Source organism: Bufo gargarizans, chromosome 5 (genome assembly GCF_014858855.1).
Source record: "Bufo gargarizans isolate SCDJY-AF-19 chromosome 5, ASM1485885v1, whole genome shotgun sequence".
In the NCBI taxonomy this organism is placed as follows: domain Eukaryota; kingdom Metazoa; phylum Chordata; class Amphibia; order Anura; family Bufonidae; genus Bufo; species Bufo gargarizans.
In genome coordinates, this window is record NC_058084.1 from 197,675,079 (window position 1) to 197,690,271 (window position 15,193).

General features: G+C 41.4%; 1 protein-coding gene across 2 annotated transcripts in view; it reads left to right on the forward strand.

Moving 5' to 3' along the window:
• The window catches only part of ITGA9 (integrin subunit alpha 9), a 459,851-nt gene that overhangs the window by 57,724 nt on the left and 386,934 nt on the right, over positions 1 to 15,193 (forward strand). For both annotated transcript variants that reach the window (XM_044293305.1, XM_044293304.1), the window contains exons 4-5: positions 1,982 to 2,105; positions 8,254 to 8,321. In XM_044293305.1, the coding sequence (XP_044149240.1) occupies positions 1,982 to 2,105; positions 8,254 to 8,321 (192 nt within the window). The remainder of the gene's footprint in view (positions 1 to 1,981; positions 2,106 to 8,253; positions 8,322 to 15,193) is intronic.

Consider the following 15,193-nt stretch of genomic DNA (forward strand, 5'->3'; position numbering starts at 1 on the left):
TTCTAAAAATGCTTCCTTCCTGGTCAGTCTATATAACAAATTTCCTCCCTGGAAAGTCTGTTTTTTATGTCCAATGTATACATTATACTTACAGTATATACAAAGCAGCATGAAACGTGTCCTGTAGGAACGCCAATGGCTTTACTTTCCACCTAAACATAAAAGTTAAAATACAGTGTGAGAAAATCAGATTTTCTGGCTGTAAAAAGCCAGAGAAAAGGAAACTGTGCTTGCTGTGGTTGATATATGGTGATAAGGATTTCTCCTTCATAAGATGCCTTAGGCCTCATGCACACTACTGAATTCAGTTTCACTAAAATTCTATAATTTCTTCTGTACCTCACCAGGTTTCGGATTTTCTCACAAATCTGATAGAATAGAGTGCCTTAAGAAGGTGCATGGAGGCGTTATATAGCGGCACATAGACTGCAATACATGTCTATACTGTGGAAATCATGTTTTCAACTCAACATTTGGAACATCTTTAGATGAACATTAGAAACATCCAGAAATTTACTTCCAGCATCAGAAGTCAGCAAGTGTCCAGTCAGTATTAAAAGGCGTGACATTTGTACTTAGTAATTATGGCTCAGATATTATTTCACTCACTTAGTCCTCTTTTCAGGACCATTATTGTTCTTGTAATCACTAAGCACCGTCTTCCTTTCATGTGCCTGGAAGGGTGGGCTTGACCTAACTCGTAATTGCTACAAGGGTTTACAATAGTCCTAGTGTTACAGTCATCTAAAGACGTTCCAAAAGTTGAGTGAAAAACACGTTTTCCGCAGCTCAGTTAATTTTTTAAACATGTGGATGACTGTGCATGTGGGATGTTCTGTGGTGGAGACTTGATCCAGGAGAACACATATTTTCTTTTATTACAAGTCATGTATGGTTCATGAATTCTCGTGCCCCCAGCGTCAGCAGGGAGTCTACAACAAGCTCTCATTTACAGTCATTAAGAATGGAAGTGTTGTGTAGTCTGGTTATTGGATGGATTTCCATTTTCACCGTAATGTATGCATTTGTAGGCTCCTAACTTACAACAGGAAATCCACTCGTTTTACATGGCAGTTTTCCTAAACAATTTTATTATTTACGAATTCCCCATAGATTGGGCAAGTGACTGTCTCTAAAGGCAGCAAAATGTTTTTTTTTAACTCCTAGATCACTGGAGCCCATTATGGTATCAGACAGGATCCTCTGGTATTCTGGTCATTAGCCAGTCCGACCCTGGGTGTAAGGCAGGTGATATATGTCACACAGCATAGCATATCTATAGCCCATTCAGGGTCTACCCCTCTATTAACCTATGAATCTTGTTTTAGAGAAGGGATAATTGTGAGGGTGTGATGCCCTCCAGGGACTGTTGTTCAAGGATAAGAAAAATGAGTTATGCAGCATAAATTTCAATGACAGCAGATCTTTTAGCGGACTATGCTGCCCTATGTAAGGACATTATAGCATGAGGGTATGTCTGCTTTCTTATTACCCAAAATGGCATTAAAAAAAATTGCCTTTGCATAAGGCTCTTTTCATATTGCATTCTTCATTCTCCATTGGAGTTGTACATAGAGAGGATACAGTGCCCATTGTCTATAGACTTCCAGTGTAGTGTAAAAAAATTAAAGTATACCGCACATGATGCGCTATTCTATGTAGCAAAAAAAGGTATAATGCTATATACCAGCCCAACAAAAGCCCAAACTGAGGTGTTCCCATAAAATGCAACCTTGATGGAGGTTGTGTCAGTCCTCGCATGACAGATGCAGCCCCCTAGAATAATAGTCCCTGGTAAGTAGCAGAATATTACAGTACTGTAATGACAGAAGCTAAAGCTAGCATGACAGCTGTTCTTAGTTTATATTCATCGGTATTCAGATCTGCAAGCTCCCTACTGGCAGCGTAGATAGAACCATGTTTGTTTTCACTAGGGATTAGCTCCTCGTCTTTATTAACTATATCCATGATATCTATTTAGGCATGTGCTCATCGCTGGAAGAATATCTACTATGAAAGTGAGGTTATACTTCCGTATGGTTCCTGCATCATTCTCCCACCAAATCTGCAGGCCAATGGGAAGAAGCTATTGCCTTGCTACGAGGGTAAGTGCTAAATCCAAAGAGATTTTTCAAAATGTGATCGATGTGATAGTTTGTCAGACACAAAGCTGTTGTATGCTTTTCTTCTTTTTTTTGGATGTGGAGGCATTTAGTAATAGTTCTTTATATTTTTTACTGTATGGGGAAAAAAAAGCACATATCTGCGGCCGACTAGTTGCAATGAAATCTGTTTTGTTTGATGACAACAAATATAGATTTATGAAAAAATGTAATCGCTTTCCTGTGGAGGCAGGGGCGGACTGGCAATAGACCCTACTGGCTAGATTCCTGGTGGGCTGATGCCCAGGTGGCTGCCCGAGCCCTCCTTATGGCTTCCGGCTCTGTTCATAAAGATCTAATGCTCCCATTAGCACTCAGGAATGGAACAGGAAAACAGCTCAGTTTAGTGGAGGACATTTATTAAGACTGGTGTACCCATACGCCAGTCTTGATCTCCCTGCACTGGCGTAAGACGCGCTTAATTTATGAAGAGGCAGATGCCTATTAATAAATTAGCTGCATCTCTGGCTCTCCATGAGCCAGCCAGAGGATGGAGTAGACTCCAGCTATGACTTTTGCCAGTTTATGGCATAAGGTATAGTAAATCAGTTGTACCTTAAAAGTCCCGGCCATTCTGCTAAGCCCCACCCCTGAGAAGATAAAAAAATTACACAAATGATGCTGCACATATAGCGTGCGCTATAATATGCAATTTTTTTACGACACAATTGGCGTAAACACATTGATAAATACCCCTCAATGTGTAGTGGCCATGCCGGGGGACAGTAGCTAAGGTCCTATTGAAGTAAATAGGAACTGAAGTGCAGTAACCCGACATGGCCATTACACTTTGCATGGAGCTTTGTTTCCTGATCCACTCAAATTTCTAGCTCCTGTGCCAGAGGCTGCAGGGAACGATTGATTGGCTGGTGAAAGTTCCATTCTGAATTCAGATGTGGAACTGTCCTCAGCAGTTGTCATGGTAATATTTTGAGCAACACTTAGATATTGCTAGCCCTGCCTACTTGTGTTTACCCCACCTACAAGTTGTAGGTGGGGTAAACACAAGTAGGCAGGGCTAGCAACGTGGGGTTAATTTTAGTTTTATTTCCAGGCCCATTTTCAGTTCCCAGTCTGCCTTTTGTGGAGGTACACTGATGAGCAAAAGGGTAACAATGTTTTGAACTTTTGACTTTTAGGCTCCATATCTCACCATCCACTATAGCTTTGTGAGACTACCGTAATTTTATAGACAATCATCTTGTCTATCTCATACATAAACTGGACTTGCAACTATTTAGCATATGATTAGTTATTCAGATTCTTCTCATGTAACTCCATTGTTACTGTTCTGCCCCTGGTGGTGGAACAATCTTTTTCTTCTTGTATACTACAAATTACAACCTGTTCTCATATTCCCTAATAGCTCAGTATATTATTAGGTTGATTCCCAAGCGAAGGGTCACTGGTTCAGAACCAGGAGCAGCCATGAAAAAGATTTCCCAAGAAAAGAGAAACAGCATCATCCAGCTCATCGATAGCGGTATCTCGGCCAAGAAAATTGCCAAAACTGCATCATGTGAGTGCCATGACAGTTGGAAGAATACGAAATTAAGTCCGTCAATCCATACCAAAGCAAAGAGGTAGACGTCTAAAATATCGAGTCGAGAAGTTGGTTCATCACTAGGGCCATCATTTCTGGCGCGGCAAACACGGCAGTGGACGTGGCTCGTATGTTTCGTAATAGTGAGATCACAGACGTCCATGCACGGATTTAGAAATTGAAGGAACTGTCAAGTTTGGTGGAGGAAGCCTGATGATATGGGGTTGTTTCACAGTCATAGGCATTGGATACTTGACCAGGAGCAATGATGGTCTCAATGCTGAGCTATATGTGAGTATCCTACAAGACAAGTTACTTTGTACTATGGGTGTGAAAAGGAGGAAATAGTGTTCCAGCAGGACAATGACCCAAAGGATATGCCAAGATTGGCGAAGAAATGGTTCAGTGACAATGATGTAGAGGTGCTAGATTGGCCCTTATAGTCCGCAGACCTCAACCCAACCGAACACTTGAGGGTAGAGTTGAAGATAAAGCTGTATTTGTACCCAAGTGAGTCGACCAGTATGCACCAACAGTGGGAACGTGTAGAAGAGACACGGGAGCAGATTTCGGTTGAGACATGCTTGAATCTGATTGAGAGCATGCCCAGAAGGATTTGGGCAGTGTTGAAAACCAAAGGTGGATTTACAAAATAATAAGAATTTTAGGAGCAAAACAGTTACAATGCAGTTACCTACAACGCAGTTACCTGACAAGAATCTGCATAACTAATCATATGCTAAATAGTTGCAAGTCCAGTTTATGTATGAGATAGGCAAGATGATTGTCTATAAAATGATGGTAGTTTCATGTTCAAAGCTGTAGTGGATGGTGAGATATGGAGCCTGAAAGTCAAAACATTGTTACCCTTTTGTTCGTCAGTGTAAGGCTACTTTCACACTCACGTTTTGGCTTTCCGTTTGTGAGATCCGTTCAGGGCTCTCACAAGCGGTCCAGAACGGATCAGTTTTGCCCTAATGCATTCTGAATGGAAAAAAATCTGCTCAAAATTCATCAGTTTGCCTCCGTTCCGTCTCCATTCCGCTTTGGAGGCGGACACCAAAATGTTGCTTGCAGCGTTTTGGTGTCCGTCTGACAAAACTGAGCCAAACAGATCTGTTCTGACACACAATGTAAGTCAATGGGGCGAATCAGTTTTCTATGACACAATAGAAAACGGATCCGTCCTCCATTGACTTTCAATGGTGTTTAAGACGGATCCGTCTTTGCTATGTTAAAGATAATACAAACGGATCTGTTCTGAATGGATGCAGATGGTTGTGTTATCTGAACGGATCCGTCTGTGCCGATCCATTACAGATCCACACCAAATGCGAGTGTGAAAGTAGCCTTAGTGTACTGTCCCCACAAGCCAGGAGACCTCTGTGGGCTGTGCCATTCTTTGCAGTAGTGGTTCTGCTTACAATGCCTTGTTTTATTACATGGAAGATGTGCTTGTGGAAGAAATCTATTTTATGCAATATTTCCTCCTTACGGAAAAAAAACGGATCTGCAAAAAAATACGGATGACGTCCGTGTGTATTCCGTATTTTGCGGAACAGAACAGCTGGCCCCTAATAGAACAGTCCTATCCTTGTCCGTAATGCTGGCAATAATAGGACATGTTCAATTTTTTACAGAACGGAAATATGGACATACGGAAACGGAATGCACATGGTGTAACTTTTTTTGCAAACCCATTGAAATGAATGGTTCCGTATGCATTCTGCAAAAAAAAAAAACAGAACGGAAATGGATAGAAAATACGTTTGTGTGCATGAGGCCTTACTGTGCCCCTCATTTCATATTGCGTAATGGTATGGACCACACACTAACATCTATAGCAATTCTAGTTGTAATCCACCTTCAAGATTCAGAGCAGAGAAACGATCACTTTTGGCACTTGTGACCAGGCTCTTTTTTATTGTTTTCGCTGATTACATTGTGAAGATTAGTGACAGGCAGAAGTGTAACTTGAAGCTCCAGTACAGGGTCCACCTCCTGCCATGTGACATTTTTAATACTGCTATCTTCCCATTGAATGAGGGGCCTTTGGGTCCCCTCTGGCACCAGGGTCTGGGGGTGACAGCTGCTTCTGCACCACCTATAGTTATGCCAATTAGGTTAGGAAACAGTGAGTCAGTGCAAAAATACTGTGTGCAAGCATTCTGTATCATTATACAGTATATTCACCTCTAGATTAAATTCAGCGTAAAGCTGTATTCCAAGTATACACCGTATTTCATAATTGGGATATATTATACATAGAAAAATACTACAGAAACACATCAGAAATATTCCTATAATGTGATGTTATATATATTTCTAGGATATGCCATAATATTCTGATCAGAGGTGGTCTGACTTCTTGGTGGTTTGGAGAATGAAGGGGCAGAGGTCCTCAGCATTTCTTCTGCACAGTGGCACGCCCGGACACCTGTTGTGCAGAGACCTACAAGGCAGCTCAATTCAAGGGAATGGGCCAGTGTTGTAGATTCCTGCGCATGAGATAGCTACGGGGGGTATTATTACTGCTGGGGGACACTATGGGGGACATTAATACTGGGGGGCACTTTGGGGGACATTAATACTGGGGGGCACTTTGGGGGACATTATTACTTCTGGGGGACACTATGGGAGACATTATTACTACTAGGGGCCACTATGGGGTACAGTCAGATGGCCAAAAACTGATTAAAAAAAATGGCCATGAAAAATGGACAGTGTATCAGTTTTTCATGGCCATTTTTTTCAGTGTTGTGTGAACATAGCCAAACTCTAGTACAACCTTTGTAATTATTCATTAAGAAGTAGTTGCGCCTAAATGCATTAAAGGGGTTGTCTCACTTCAGCAAATAGCATTTATTATGTAGAGAAAGTTAGTACAAGGCACTTACTAATGTATTGTTATTATCCATATTGCTTCCTTGGCTGTCTTGATTCATTTTTCTATTGCATTATACACTGCTCGTTTCCATGGGTACGACCACCCTGCAATCCAGCAGCGGTGGCCGTGCTTGCACACTGTAGGAAAAAGTGCCGTCTCCTCTGATGGCCGGGACAGTAGGAGCTCACATAGGCCGGTGCTTTTTTCTACATTGTGCAAGCACGACCACCACTGCTGCTGGATTGCAGGGTGGACGTAACCATGGGATAAAGTGATGGAAAAATTAATCTTGCCAGCAAAGGAGGAAATATGGACCATCACAATACATTAGTAAGTGCCTTGTACTAATTTTCTCTCCATAATAAATGCCATTTGCTGAAGTGAGACAACCCATTTAAAATGGCGTCCTGGCAACAGGCTCCAAATCTGTCTGACTCTTTTTTTTGCTACACAAATAATAGGTGAGAGGATAGATTGCAGGACGGAAAGCAGAGGTGAAGCAGATAAAAGGGAGTATGACTGCAGGATAGACTCCATAGGAACTGTGGAAACAGAACAATAGGGAATTTGTAGTCAAGACCTGTTGCAAAGTTGCTTTATTTTTCAGATGCATTGAAACTAGAAAAGACAATGAATTTGAATGTTTATGTAGCTTTTAAATGTTTTTATTTTTAATCTGGAGCAAATCACTCCAAACTTTTGCGTTGGTACGACACCGATTTTCCAGAATACAGAATCTATAGCAGTGATGGTGAACCTTTTAGAGACCGAGTGCCCAAACTGCAACCAAATACCCACTTATTTATCGCAAAGTGCCAACACGGCAATTTACCCTGAATACCAATATAGTATATCTTCCATGTACTTTATCATTTAGCTATAATAGCTTAATAGCCTACATTCAATGTGCTGCCTGTGCTGTTCATAGTGCGCCCTGTGCTGATGAATGGCAGGAAAAGTCTAAAGCATATTGGTACGCCATAGACTTTTTCCAAGGCGCGTGTGCCCACAGAGAGGGCTCTAAGTGCCGCCTCTGGCACCCGTGCCATAGGTTCGCCATCACTGATCTATAGCCTCTGTTGTTTGCCCACCTGACGTATATACACATTAAATCCATATTAAATCCTATTACATACTGTAATGCTTTTCTCCACAGAAATATTATTTGCTATTTGTATGATTTCTTAGAATAATGCATGCCTTAATAATTCCTATTCAGAGAATCGCAGGAGTATATAGTAAATACAACTTGTAGAAGTGTGAAGCATTACTGCCCAAATAGGAACTCTGCCGTCTGAATAATAACATGTAAATCTATGGCGGTCCATCTTCAGCTTATTTAACATATCCCTTCCAGTTAGAGTTAGCTTTAGATTCTCCAGTCCCTTAAGTTCCTACGCTATTAATGTGATAACACTTCCCCAAATCTCCCAACTTAGAAGACAGTGTGTCTGTGAGACATAGAGCTGATGTGGAATGCAGTAGTTTTCAGGCCTACATACTTGTGGCTCAGTCATTTCCCAAACTGGCGGAGGATAAGGCTTTTGTGGTTGGGTGGTACATGTGGTAAGATATACTGTGTGTAACAATGTTAGGCCCCACACAGCCAAAGTTAACTGTACAGACTGCTATAACTACGCTGTATTTTATATGCTTTGCAGAATACAAGAAGAAATATGGAGAGGAACACGGCTCATGCCAAGCGGGGATTGCAGGATCCTTCATGGAGGTCGGTGACGTTCTTTCCATGAAACGTTCCATTGTTAATATTGTTAATTGGTCTTTTTTAGGAGAAGTATAAAAAGGTGTTTAAGGGTTGTGCAAATATATATTTAAATTAGTTTTATAAGGAGCAGAAAATCACAAAAAAGTGATTTTTAGACTAAAAACAGTTCCTGTTACTCAACTCTTTACCTTTCCTGTAATTATTCTTTGGCAATGGAAATCTAGTGTTTATCATTTTCTAAAGTCACTGGTGTGTCTTCTCAGTTTAATGAGACCCAGGCCTAAGAAGGAGGCCTGCACGTTCCTTCCAGGCCTACAGCTGCTCTTTTAGTAGGTGTAGTATTTCTACTAATATAGCTGTAGCAGAAATATTGTAGTGAAATCTGCACCCCTTTAATCCCACGTTTCACTCCTCACCCTCTTGTGTTTGGTAAGAATGTCCTGATGAAAAATCAAAAGTAGCTGACATATTTTTGGATCTTCTATTCTGGTTGATTATCATTATTCTAAATGAGGGTTATCATATACTGAACTCCTTGTGCAGATTTAGCTGGATGTCACTTTAAAGATGTTGTCCCGTGAAGCAGTGCTCAGTGGCATGGCATCAGTGAGGGTGAGAATATATTTTTTTCTTTTACACAGTTCTAAGCACCTCTTTAAAGGTGGATTTTCACGATGCAAAATTTGGGCAGATTATCGGTAATGGACATTCCTGCGAACACTCATTCCCAATAATCTGCCCATCTAATTGTGCGACCAATCTCCCTATGAACGACCAAAATGCTTATTCATCAGGTGATCCTGTCTAAAGAGCGATCTCCTGTCCAGAAACAATGCAGCTGTATGAGGATGAGCGATTGAATTAGCAGTCCCTCGTTCTAATACTGTGGAGGTGATCATGCAGTGCTTCACTTCCACTTAATAAGTGGCCGACTGACAAAACAAAGCAACGCACCAGAGGATTCTGGCAGGCAGTTCTGTCGCCGGAACTGCCTGCCAGATCCGGAAATCCGGGCGCAACCGGATCAGTCTGACAAATGCATTGAAATACCAGATGTCATCTGGAAAAACAGATCCGGTATATATATTTTTTTTCACAGATTTAAAGGTCTGCGCATGCGCAGACCGCAAGAACAGTTCCGTCAATGTGGCAATTTTAATGTCTGGTCTGGCAATAATACATTTCAATGGAAATGAATGCCGGATCCGGCATTCCGCCAAGTGTTCAGGATTTTTGGCCGGAGAGAAAACTACAGTATGCTGCGGTATTTTCTCCAGCCAAAAAAAACGTAAGAGGGACTGAACTGGTGCATCCTGATGCATACTGAACGTAATGCTCTCTATGTAGAATGCATTAGGATAAAACGTATCAGTTTTTTTCCGGTATTGAGCCCCTGTGATGGAACTCAATACCGGAAAATAAAAACGCTAATGTGAAAGTACCCTTAACAGGACAGAATTAAAATAATGGTGGCCAGACCTGTTATCATTAGGGATGAGCGAATTGACTTTGGATGCTTCATCCGAAGTTGATTCGCTCATCCCTAGTTATCATATAATGTGTGAATCTTTGAACATACATGATGCTGGTTAGCTCGCCTATACAGCCAATGCTGATTTTCAGGATGAGGACACTAATAGCAGGGCTGCTGAATCATGAAGATTTCCTCATAACCAATGTGTGTATCCTCAGCTACCATGAAAAACACCGGTGGATCTCACCAGTAAAGGCATGTGTGTCCTCTATGCTCAAAATGAGTACAATAGTGTATCACCTTAGCCAGTGTTTGCAATGTATGCACTCAAAGTTACAAAACAATCACCCCAGCAACATTTTCATTTGGAAAAAAGTCTTAAAAAAATAGTTGTTTGTATTTTTTTAGAAAGTGTACGTTCCCTATGGAATGCTATTGTGACACTAAAGGTGATGGTGGACTACACCAGCAGCTTGCACACCCAAAAAATGTCATGGATTCACACTGGTTAACCTCACAAGTCACATTCAAAATGGGTCTACTCTTTCTTTTGATAAATTGGCTCTTCACCCGAGTAACGTATGAACATATGCGCACCGACCATGCAAACGGAATGCTGCATGTGAGTAATATACACGAGACATAAGAGCCATACACAGTGACATTCACAGTATGTACACACTGGTTGTAAAGAAATACTCTAGTTCTATATGTATACAACACAGGACAGCACGGTGGCTCAGTGGTTAGCACTGGTTCCTTGCAGCGCTGGGGTCCTAGATTTAAATCCGACCAAGGTCTCTATCTACATGGAGTTTGTATGTTCTCCCCGTGTTGGCATGTGTTTCCTCCCACACTCCACAGACATACTGATAGCTGACTTAAATGGTGACTCCTATTGGGGACAACGTGATGCTAATGTCTGTAAATAGCCATGTACAGTCAGGTCCATAAATATTGGGACATGGATACAATTCTAACATGTTTGGCTCTATACACCACCACAATGGATTTGAAATAAAACAAACAAGATGTGCTTTAACTGCAGACTGTCAGCTTTAATTTGAGGGTATTTACATCCAAATCAGGTGAACGGTGTAGGAATTACAACAGTTTGCATATGTGCCTCCAACATGTTAAGGAACCAAAAGTAATGGCACATAATAATAATCATAAATCAAACTTTCACTTTTTAATACTTGGTTGCAAATCCTTTGCAGTCAATTACAGCCTGAAGTCTGAAACGCATAATCATCACCAGACACTGGGTTTCATCCCTGGTGATGCTCTGCCAGGCCTCTACTGCAACTGTCTTCAGTTCCTGCTTGTTCTTGGGGCATTTTCCCTTCAGTTTTGTCTTCAGCCAGTGAAATGCATGCTCAATCGGATTCAGGTCAGGTGATTGACTTGGCAATTGCATAACATTCCACTTCTTTCCTTTAAAAAACGCTGTGGTTGCTTTTTCAGTATGATTTGGGTCATTGTCCATCTGCACTGTGAAGCGCCGTCCAATGAGTTCTGAAGCATTTGGCTGAATATGAGCAGATAATATTGCCCGAAACACTTCAGAATTCATCCTGCTGCTTTTGTCAGCAGTCACATCATCAATAAATACAAGAGAACCAGTTCTATTGGCAGACATACATGCTCACGCCATGACACTACCACCACCATGCTTCACTGAGGTGGTATGCTTAGGATCATGAGCAGTTCCTTTCCTTCTCCATACTCTCCTCTTCCCATCACTCTGGTACAAGTTGATCTTGGTCTCATCTGTCCATAGAATGTTGTTCCAGAACTGTGAAGTCTTTTTTAGATTTCATTTGGCAAACTCTAATGTGGCCTTCCTGTTTTTGAGGCTCACCAATGCTTTACATCTTGTGGTGAACCCTCTGTATTCACTCTGGTGAAGTCTTCTGTTAATTGTTGACTTTGACACACATACACCTACCTCCTGGAGAGTATTCTTGATTTGGCCAACTGCTGTGAAGGCTGTTTTCTTGACCAGGGAAAGAATTCTTGGGTCATCCACCACAGTTGTTTTCTGTGGTCTTCCAGGTCTTTTGGTTTTGCTGAGCTCACCGATGCGTTCCTTCTTTTTAAGAATGTTCCAAACAGTTGTTTTGGCCACACCTAATGTTTCTGCTATGTCTCTGATGGGCTTGTTTTGTCTTTTCAGCCTAATAAAGGCTTGCTTCACTGATAGTGACAGCTCTTTGGATCTTATCTTAAGAGTTGACAGCAATACATTTCAAATGCAAATAGCACACTTGAAATGAACTCTGGACCTTTTATCTGCTTATTGTAATTGGGATAATGAGGGAATAACACACACCTGGCCATGGAACAGCTGAGAAGCCAATTGCCCCAATACTTTTGGTCTCTTAACAAGTGGGAGGCACATGTGCAAACTGTTGTAATTCCTACACCGTTCACCTGATTTGGATATAAATAGCCTGAAATTAAAGCTGACCGTCTGCAGTTAAAGCACATCTTGTTTGTTTTATTTCAAATCCATTGTGGTGGTGTATCGAGCCAAAAATGTTAGAATTGCGTCGATGTCCCAATATTTATGGACCTCACTGTAAGTGAGTAAAATAAAAAAAAATAAAAAAATGTATACAACACACAGTGTTGAAGTGCTGAAATAATACGCTGGCGAATAATCCTAGCAACATATATTATTAATATATTATATATTATATGTGCACACAACGTGAGAGGTATACACTGGCCAATCACCCCAGCATTTTGGCAGGACATCTGCAGTACGCACAGCTCGCAAGCATCTGTATAGTTAACAGGAATAGTTTAACACCTCATTAAAACCAACACAACCAACCAACATAGCTTCCCTCACCATGATTTGCCTATCACTCGGAGTCTTCAGGGGTATAGCACCACTAACCCCTTGATCTTTTAGGGAAAACTCTTTCATTGATGGTCTTTCTGGAATGAAAAATGTTTTGTCCAGCTGTTGAAAAGATGATGATGGTCTGTTATTAGTAGGCTAAAACAATCATTTGTTGAAACTTCACCCATCAATCAATCAAGTTGGTTGAAATCATGTGTTGTCATCAACGTTAGACTAATGTGTATGGTCACCTTTAATTTAGTAAGTTTCAGGTCAGGGTTTGCCAGGTAATTATCGTCTGTAGGAGGGGCCCGGGCGTTGTAGGGGGGTACGATTGGATAACCCCTTTTAAGTAATGTATTGTTTTTACATGTTTGTATTAGCCATATTGGATCACTTGTACTTGTTTTGGAAACATATATGCCCTCCAGACAATATACAATCTGCATTTCCCTATAGTAGTGTGTCAGCTTTACAGAGGCAGGGACTTCCTTCCTAGATTTTCTGTGACTTGCACTTTTATTGTTATCTTCTGTGTGGTGTTGAGTGCTGTGACGTGACATTAATACTGAAAAATACACAAGAAAAGGACATCAAGTTATTTTCCCAAGACATGCTGTGTCAGTGTAATACATTGCTGCACTATTGTAGAACGTCTGGTGACTAAATGAACTCATATCTGATAATAATGTTTTTTATTACTTAAAAATGGTTAACATGATTGCCTTTGTCTGTTCCATACTCACAATGTATATGATGTACTATAAGGGGGCTTCCATGGTGTGCCCAGTTGCACTTAGTAATATGTTCCCTTCTCAGGTAAAGGCCGGTTGCATCATAGATTCGATGCGGTTTAGTGCAAACTTCTTATGGTATGTTTAGTGCAATTGTGCTCCTAATTCAATATTGCCATCACTTTTATCCATGGTGATCATTTCTTGCTTCCTGCCCTGCATGCATTCAGCATCCAGATGTTTTCACCTGAATGCATAGACCAAAGCTGTCATTGACAGGTTGAAGCTCCATCTTATAGGTGGTTATTGATCACCCAGAACAAGAGGCATATTTAGCTCCTGGCCAGTAGAGGGCGCATCTAGAGGTTTGTATATACTGGAAAATGAGAAAGTACCACTGTGATTACATGGGATGATAGGCACATGACCTTAAGGTGTCTTAGGAATGCGTAATTGCTGTCTTTTAAAGAGGACCTGTCACTTCTTCTGACATATCTGTTTTAGTGACTACTTCCATCCCCCTTGTAATACAATTTCTAGACCATCTATTCTTAGGTCATTCCATTCCTTTATTATTCCTGCTAGAAGTATAAACTAAATGAATGATTTGACAAAGAGTCTATAATGAAGGTCCAGCTCGGTGTTACCCGTTGGGGTGTGTCCCTGCACAGTCTGACACTATCCAATTGCTGTAATGTGGCTTTTCTCATATGAGGTGCTTTTATATATATCTTTATATATCGCTTCTTATGCTACTGTTTTAATTTTTTTAACAGTAGGTGGTGGGAGCCCTGACTTTATTTTTATTTGTATTTTTTTTACTATGGGGCCCTATGAATTATAGTTACACCTGGGGCAATATCTAGTTAAAGGGTATTCCTATTTGAGAATCTTTGACATATGCAGCACCTTCATTAAAGTGAAGTCAACAGTGAAGAATTATAACTAGTGCTGCGGCCCTTCAGTCAAAGCTTTGGATAGTCCCCCCAATATGTCACCCCCCGCTAGGGTTTGGGGGTTACCCTTTTGATGATATTGGATGTTAGTCTTCTGAAATCTCTTTTAAAGCATATATCTTCTGAACTCCTTTTCATCCATTAGTTTATACATGGCGGCACTAGTTTTCATCTCTCCAGTACATTCAGCATTTCAGGACAGGAAAGGAAACAGGTGTCAGAATGGAGAATAGTCCATGAGCAGAAATCACTCATGTGTCTGATAACAGTTACCGCTCTATCAGCAGCAGATGCTTCCTGGTGTGTCTGTGAATTGTATCCAGCAAACCTCCCTCACCACCCATGCTGAACCCATGCCTTCTTCTCATGTCCAATGGCACATTTACTGCAGATTGTATGCCCTCCTCTATGGAAAGCTTCTATAAATACAGCATTTGGGTGTCAGCGGCAGCATGTAATGTTCTATATGTGTAGTATGTGAGAGAAATTTGTTTTCTTAGGCCTCTTTCACACTTGCGTTGTCCGGATCCGGCGTGTACTCCACTTGCCGGATTTACACGCCGGATCCGGAATAACGCAAGTGTACTGAAAGCATTTGAAGACGGATCCGTCTTCACAATGCTTTCAGTGTTACTATGGCACCCAGGACGCTATTAAAGTCCTGGTTGCCATAGTAGGAGCGGGGAGCGGGGGAGCGGCATACTTACAGTCCGTGCGGCTCCCGGGGCGCTCCAGAATGACGTCAGAGCGCCCCATGCGCATGGATCATGTGATCCATGCGATCACGTGATCCATGCGCTTGGGGCGCCCTGACGTCACTCTGGAGCGCCCCGGGAGCTGCACGGACGGTAAGTATG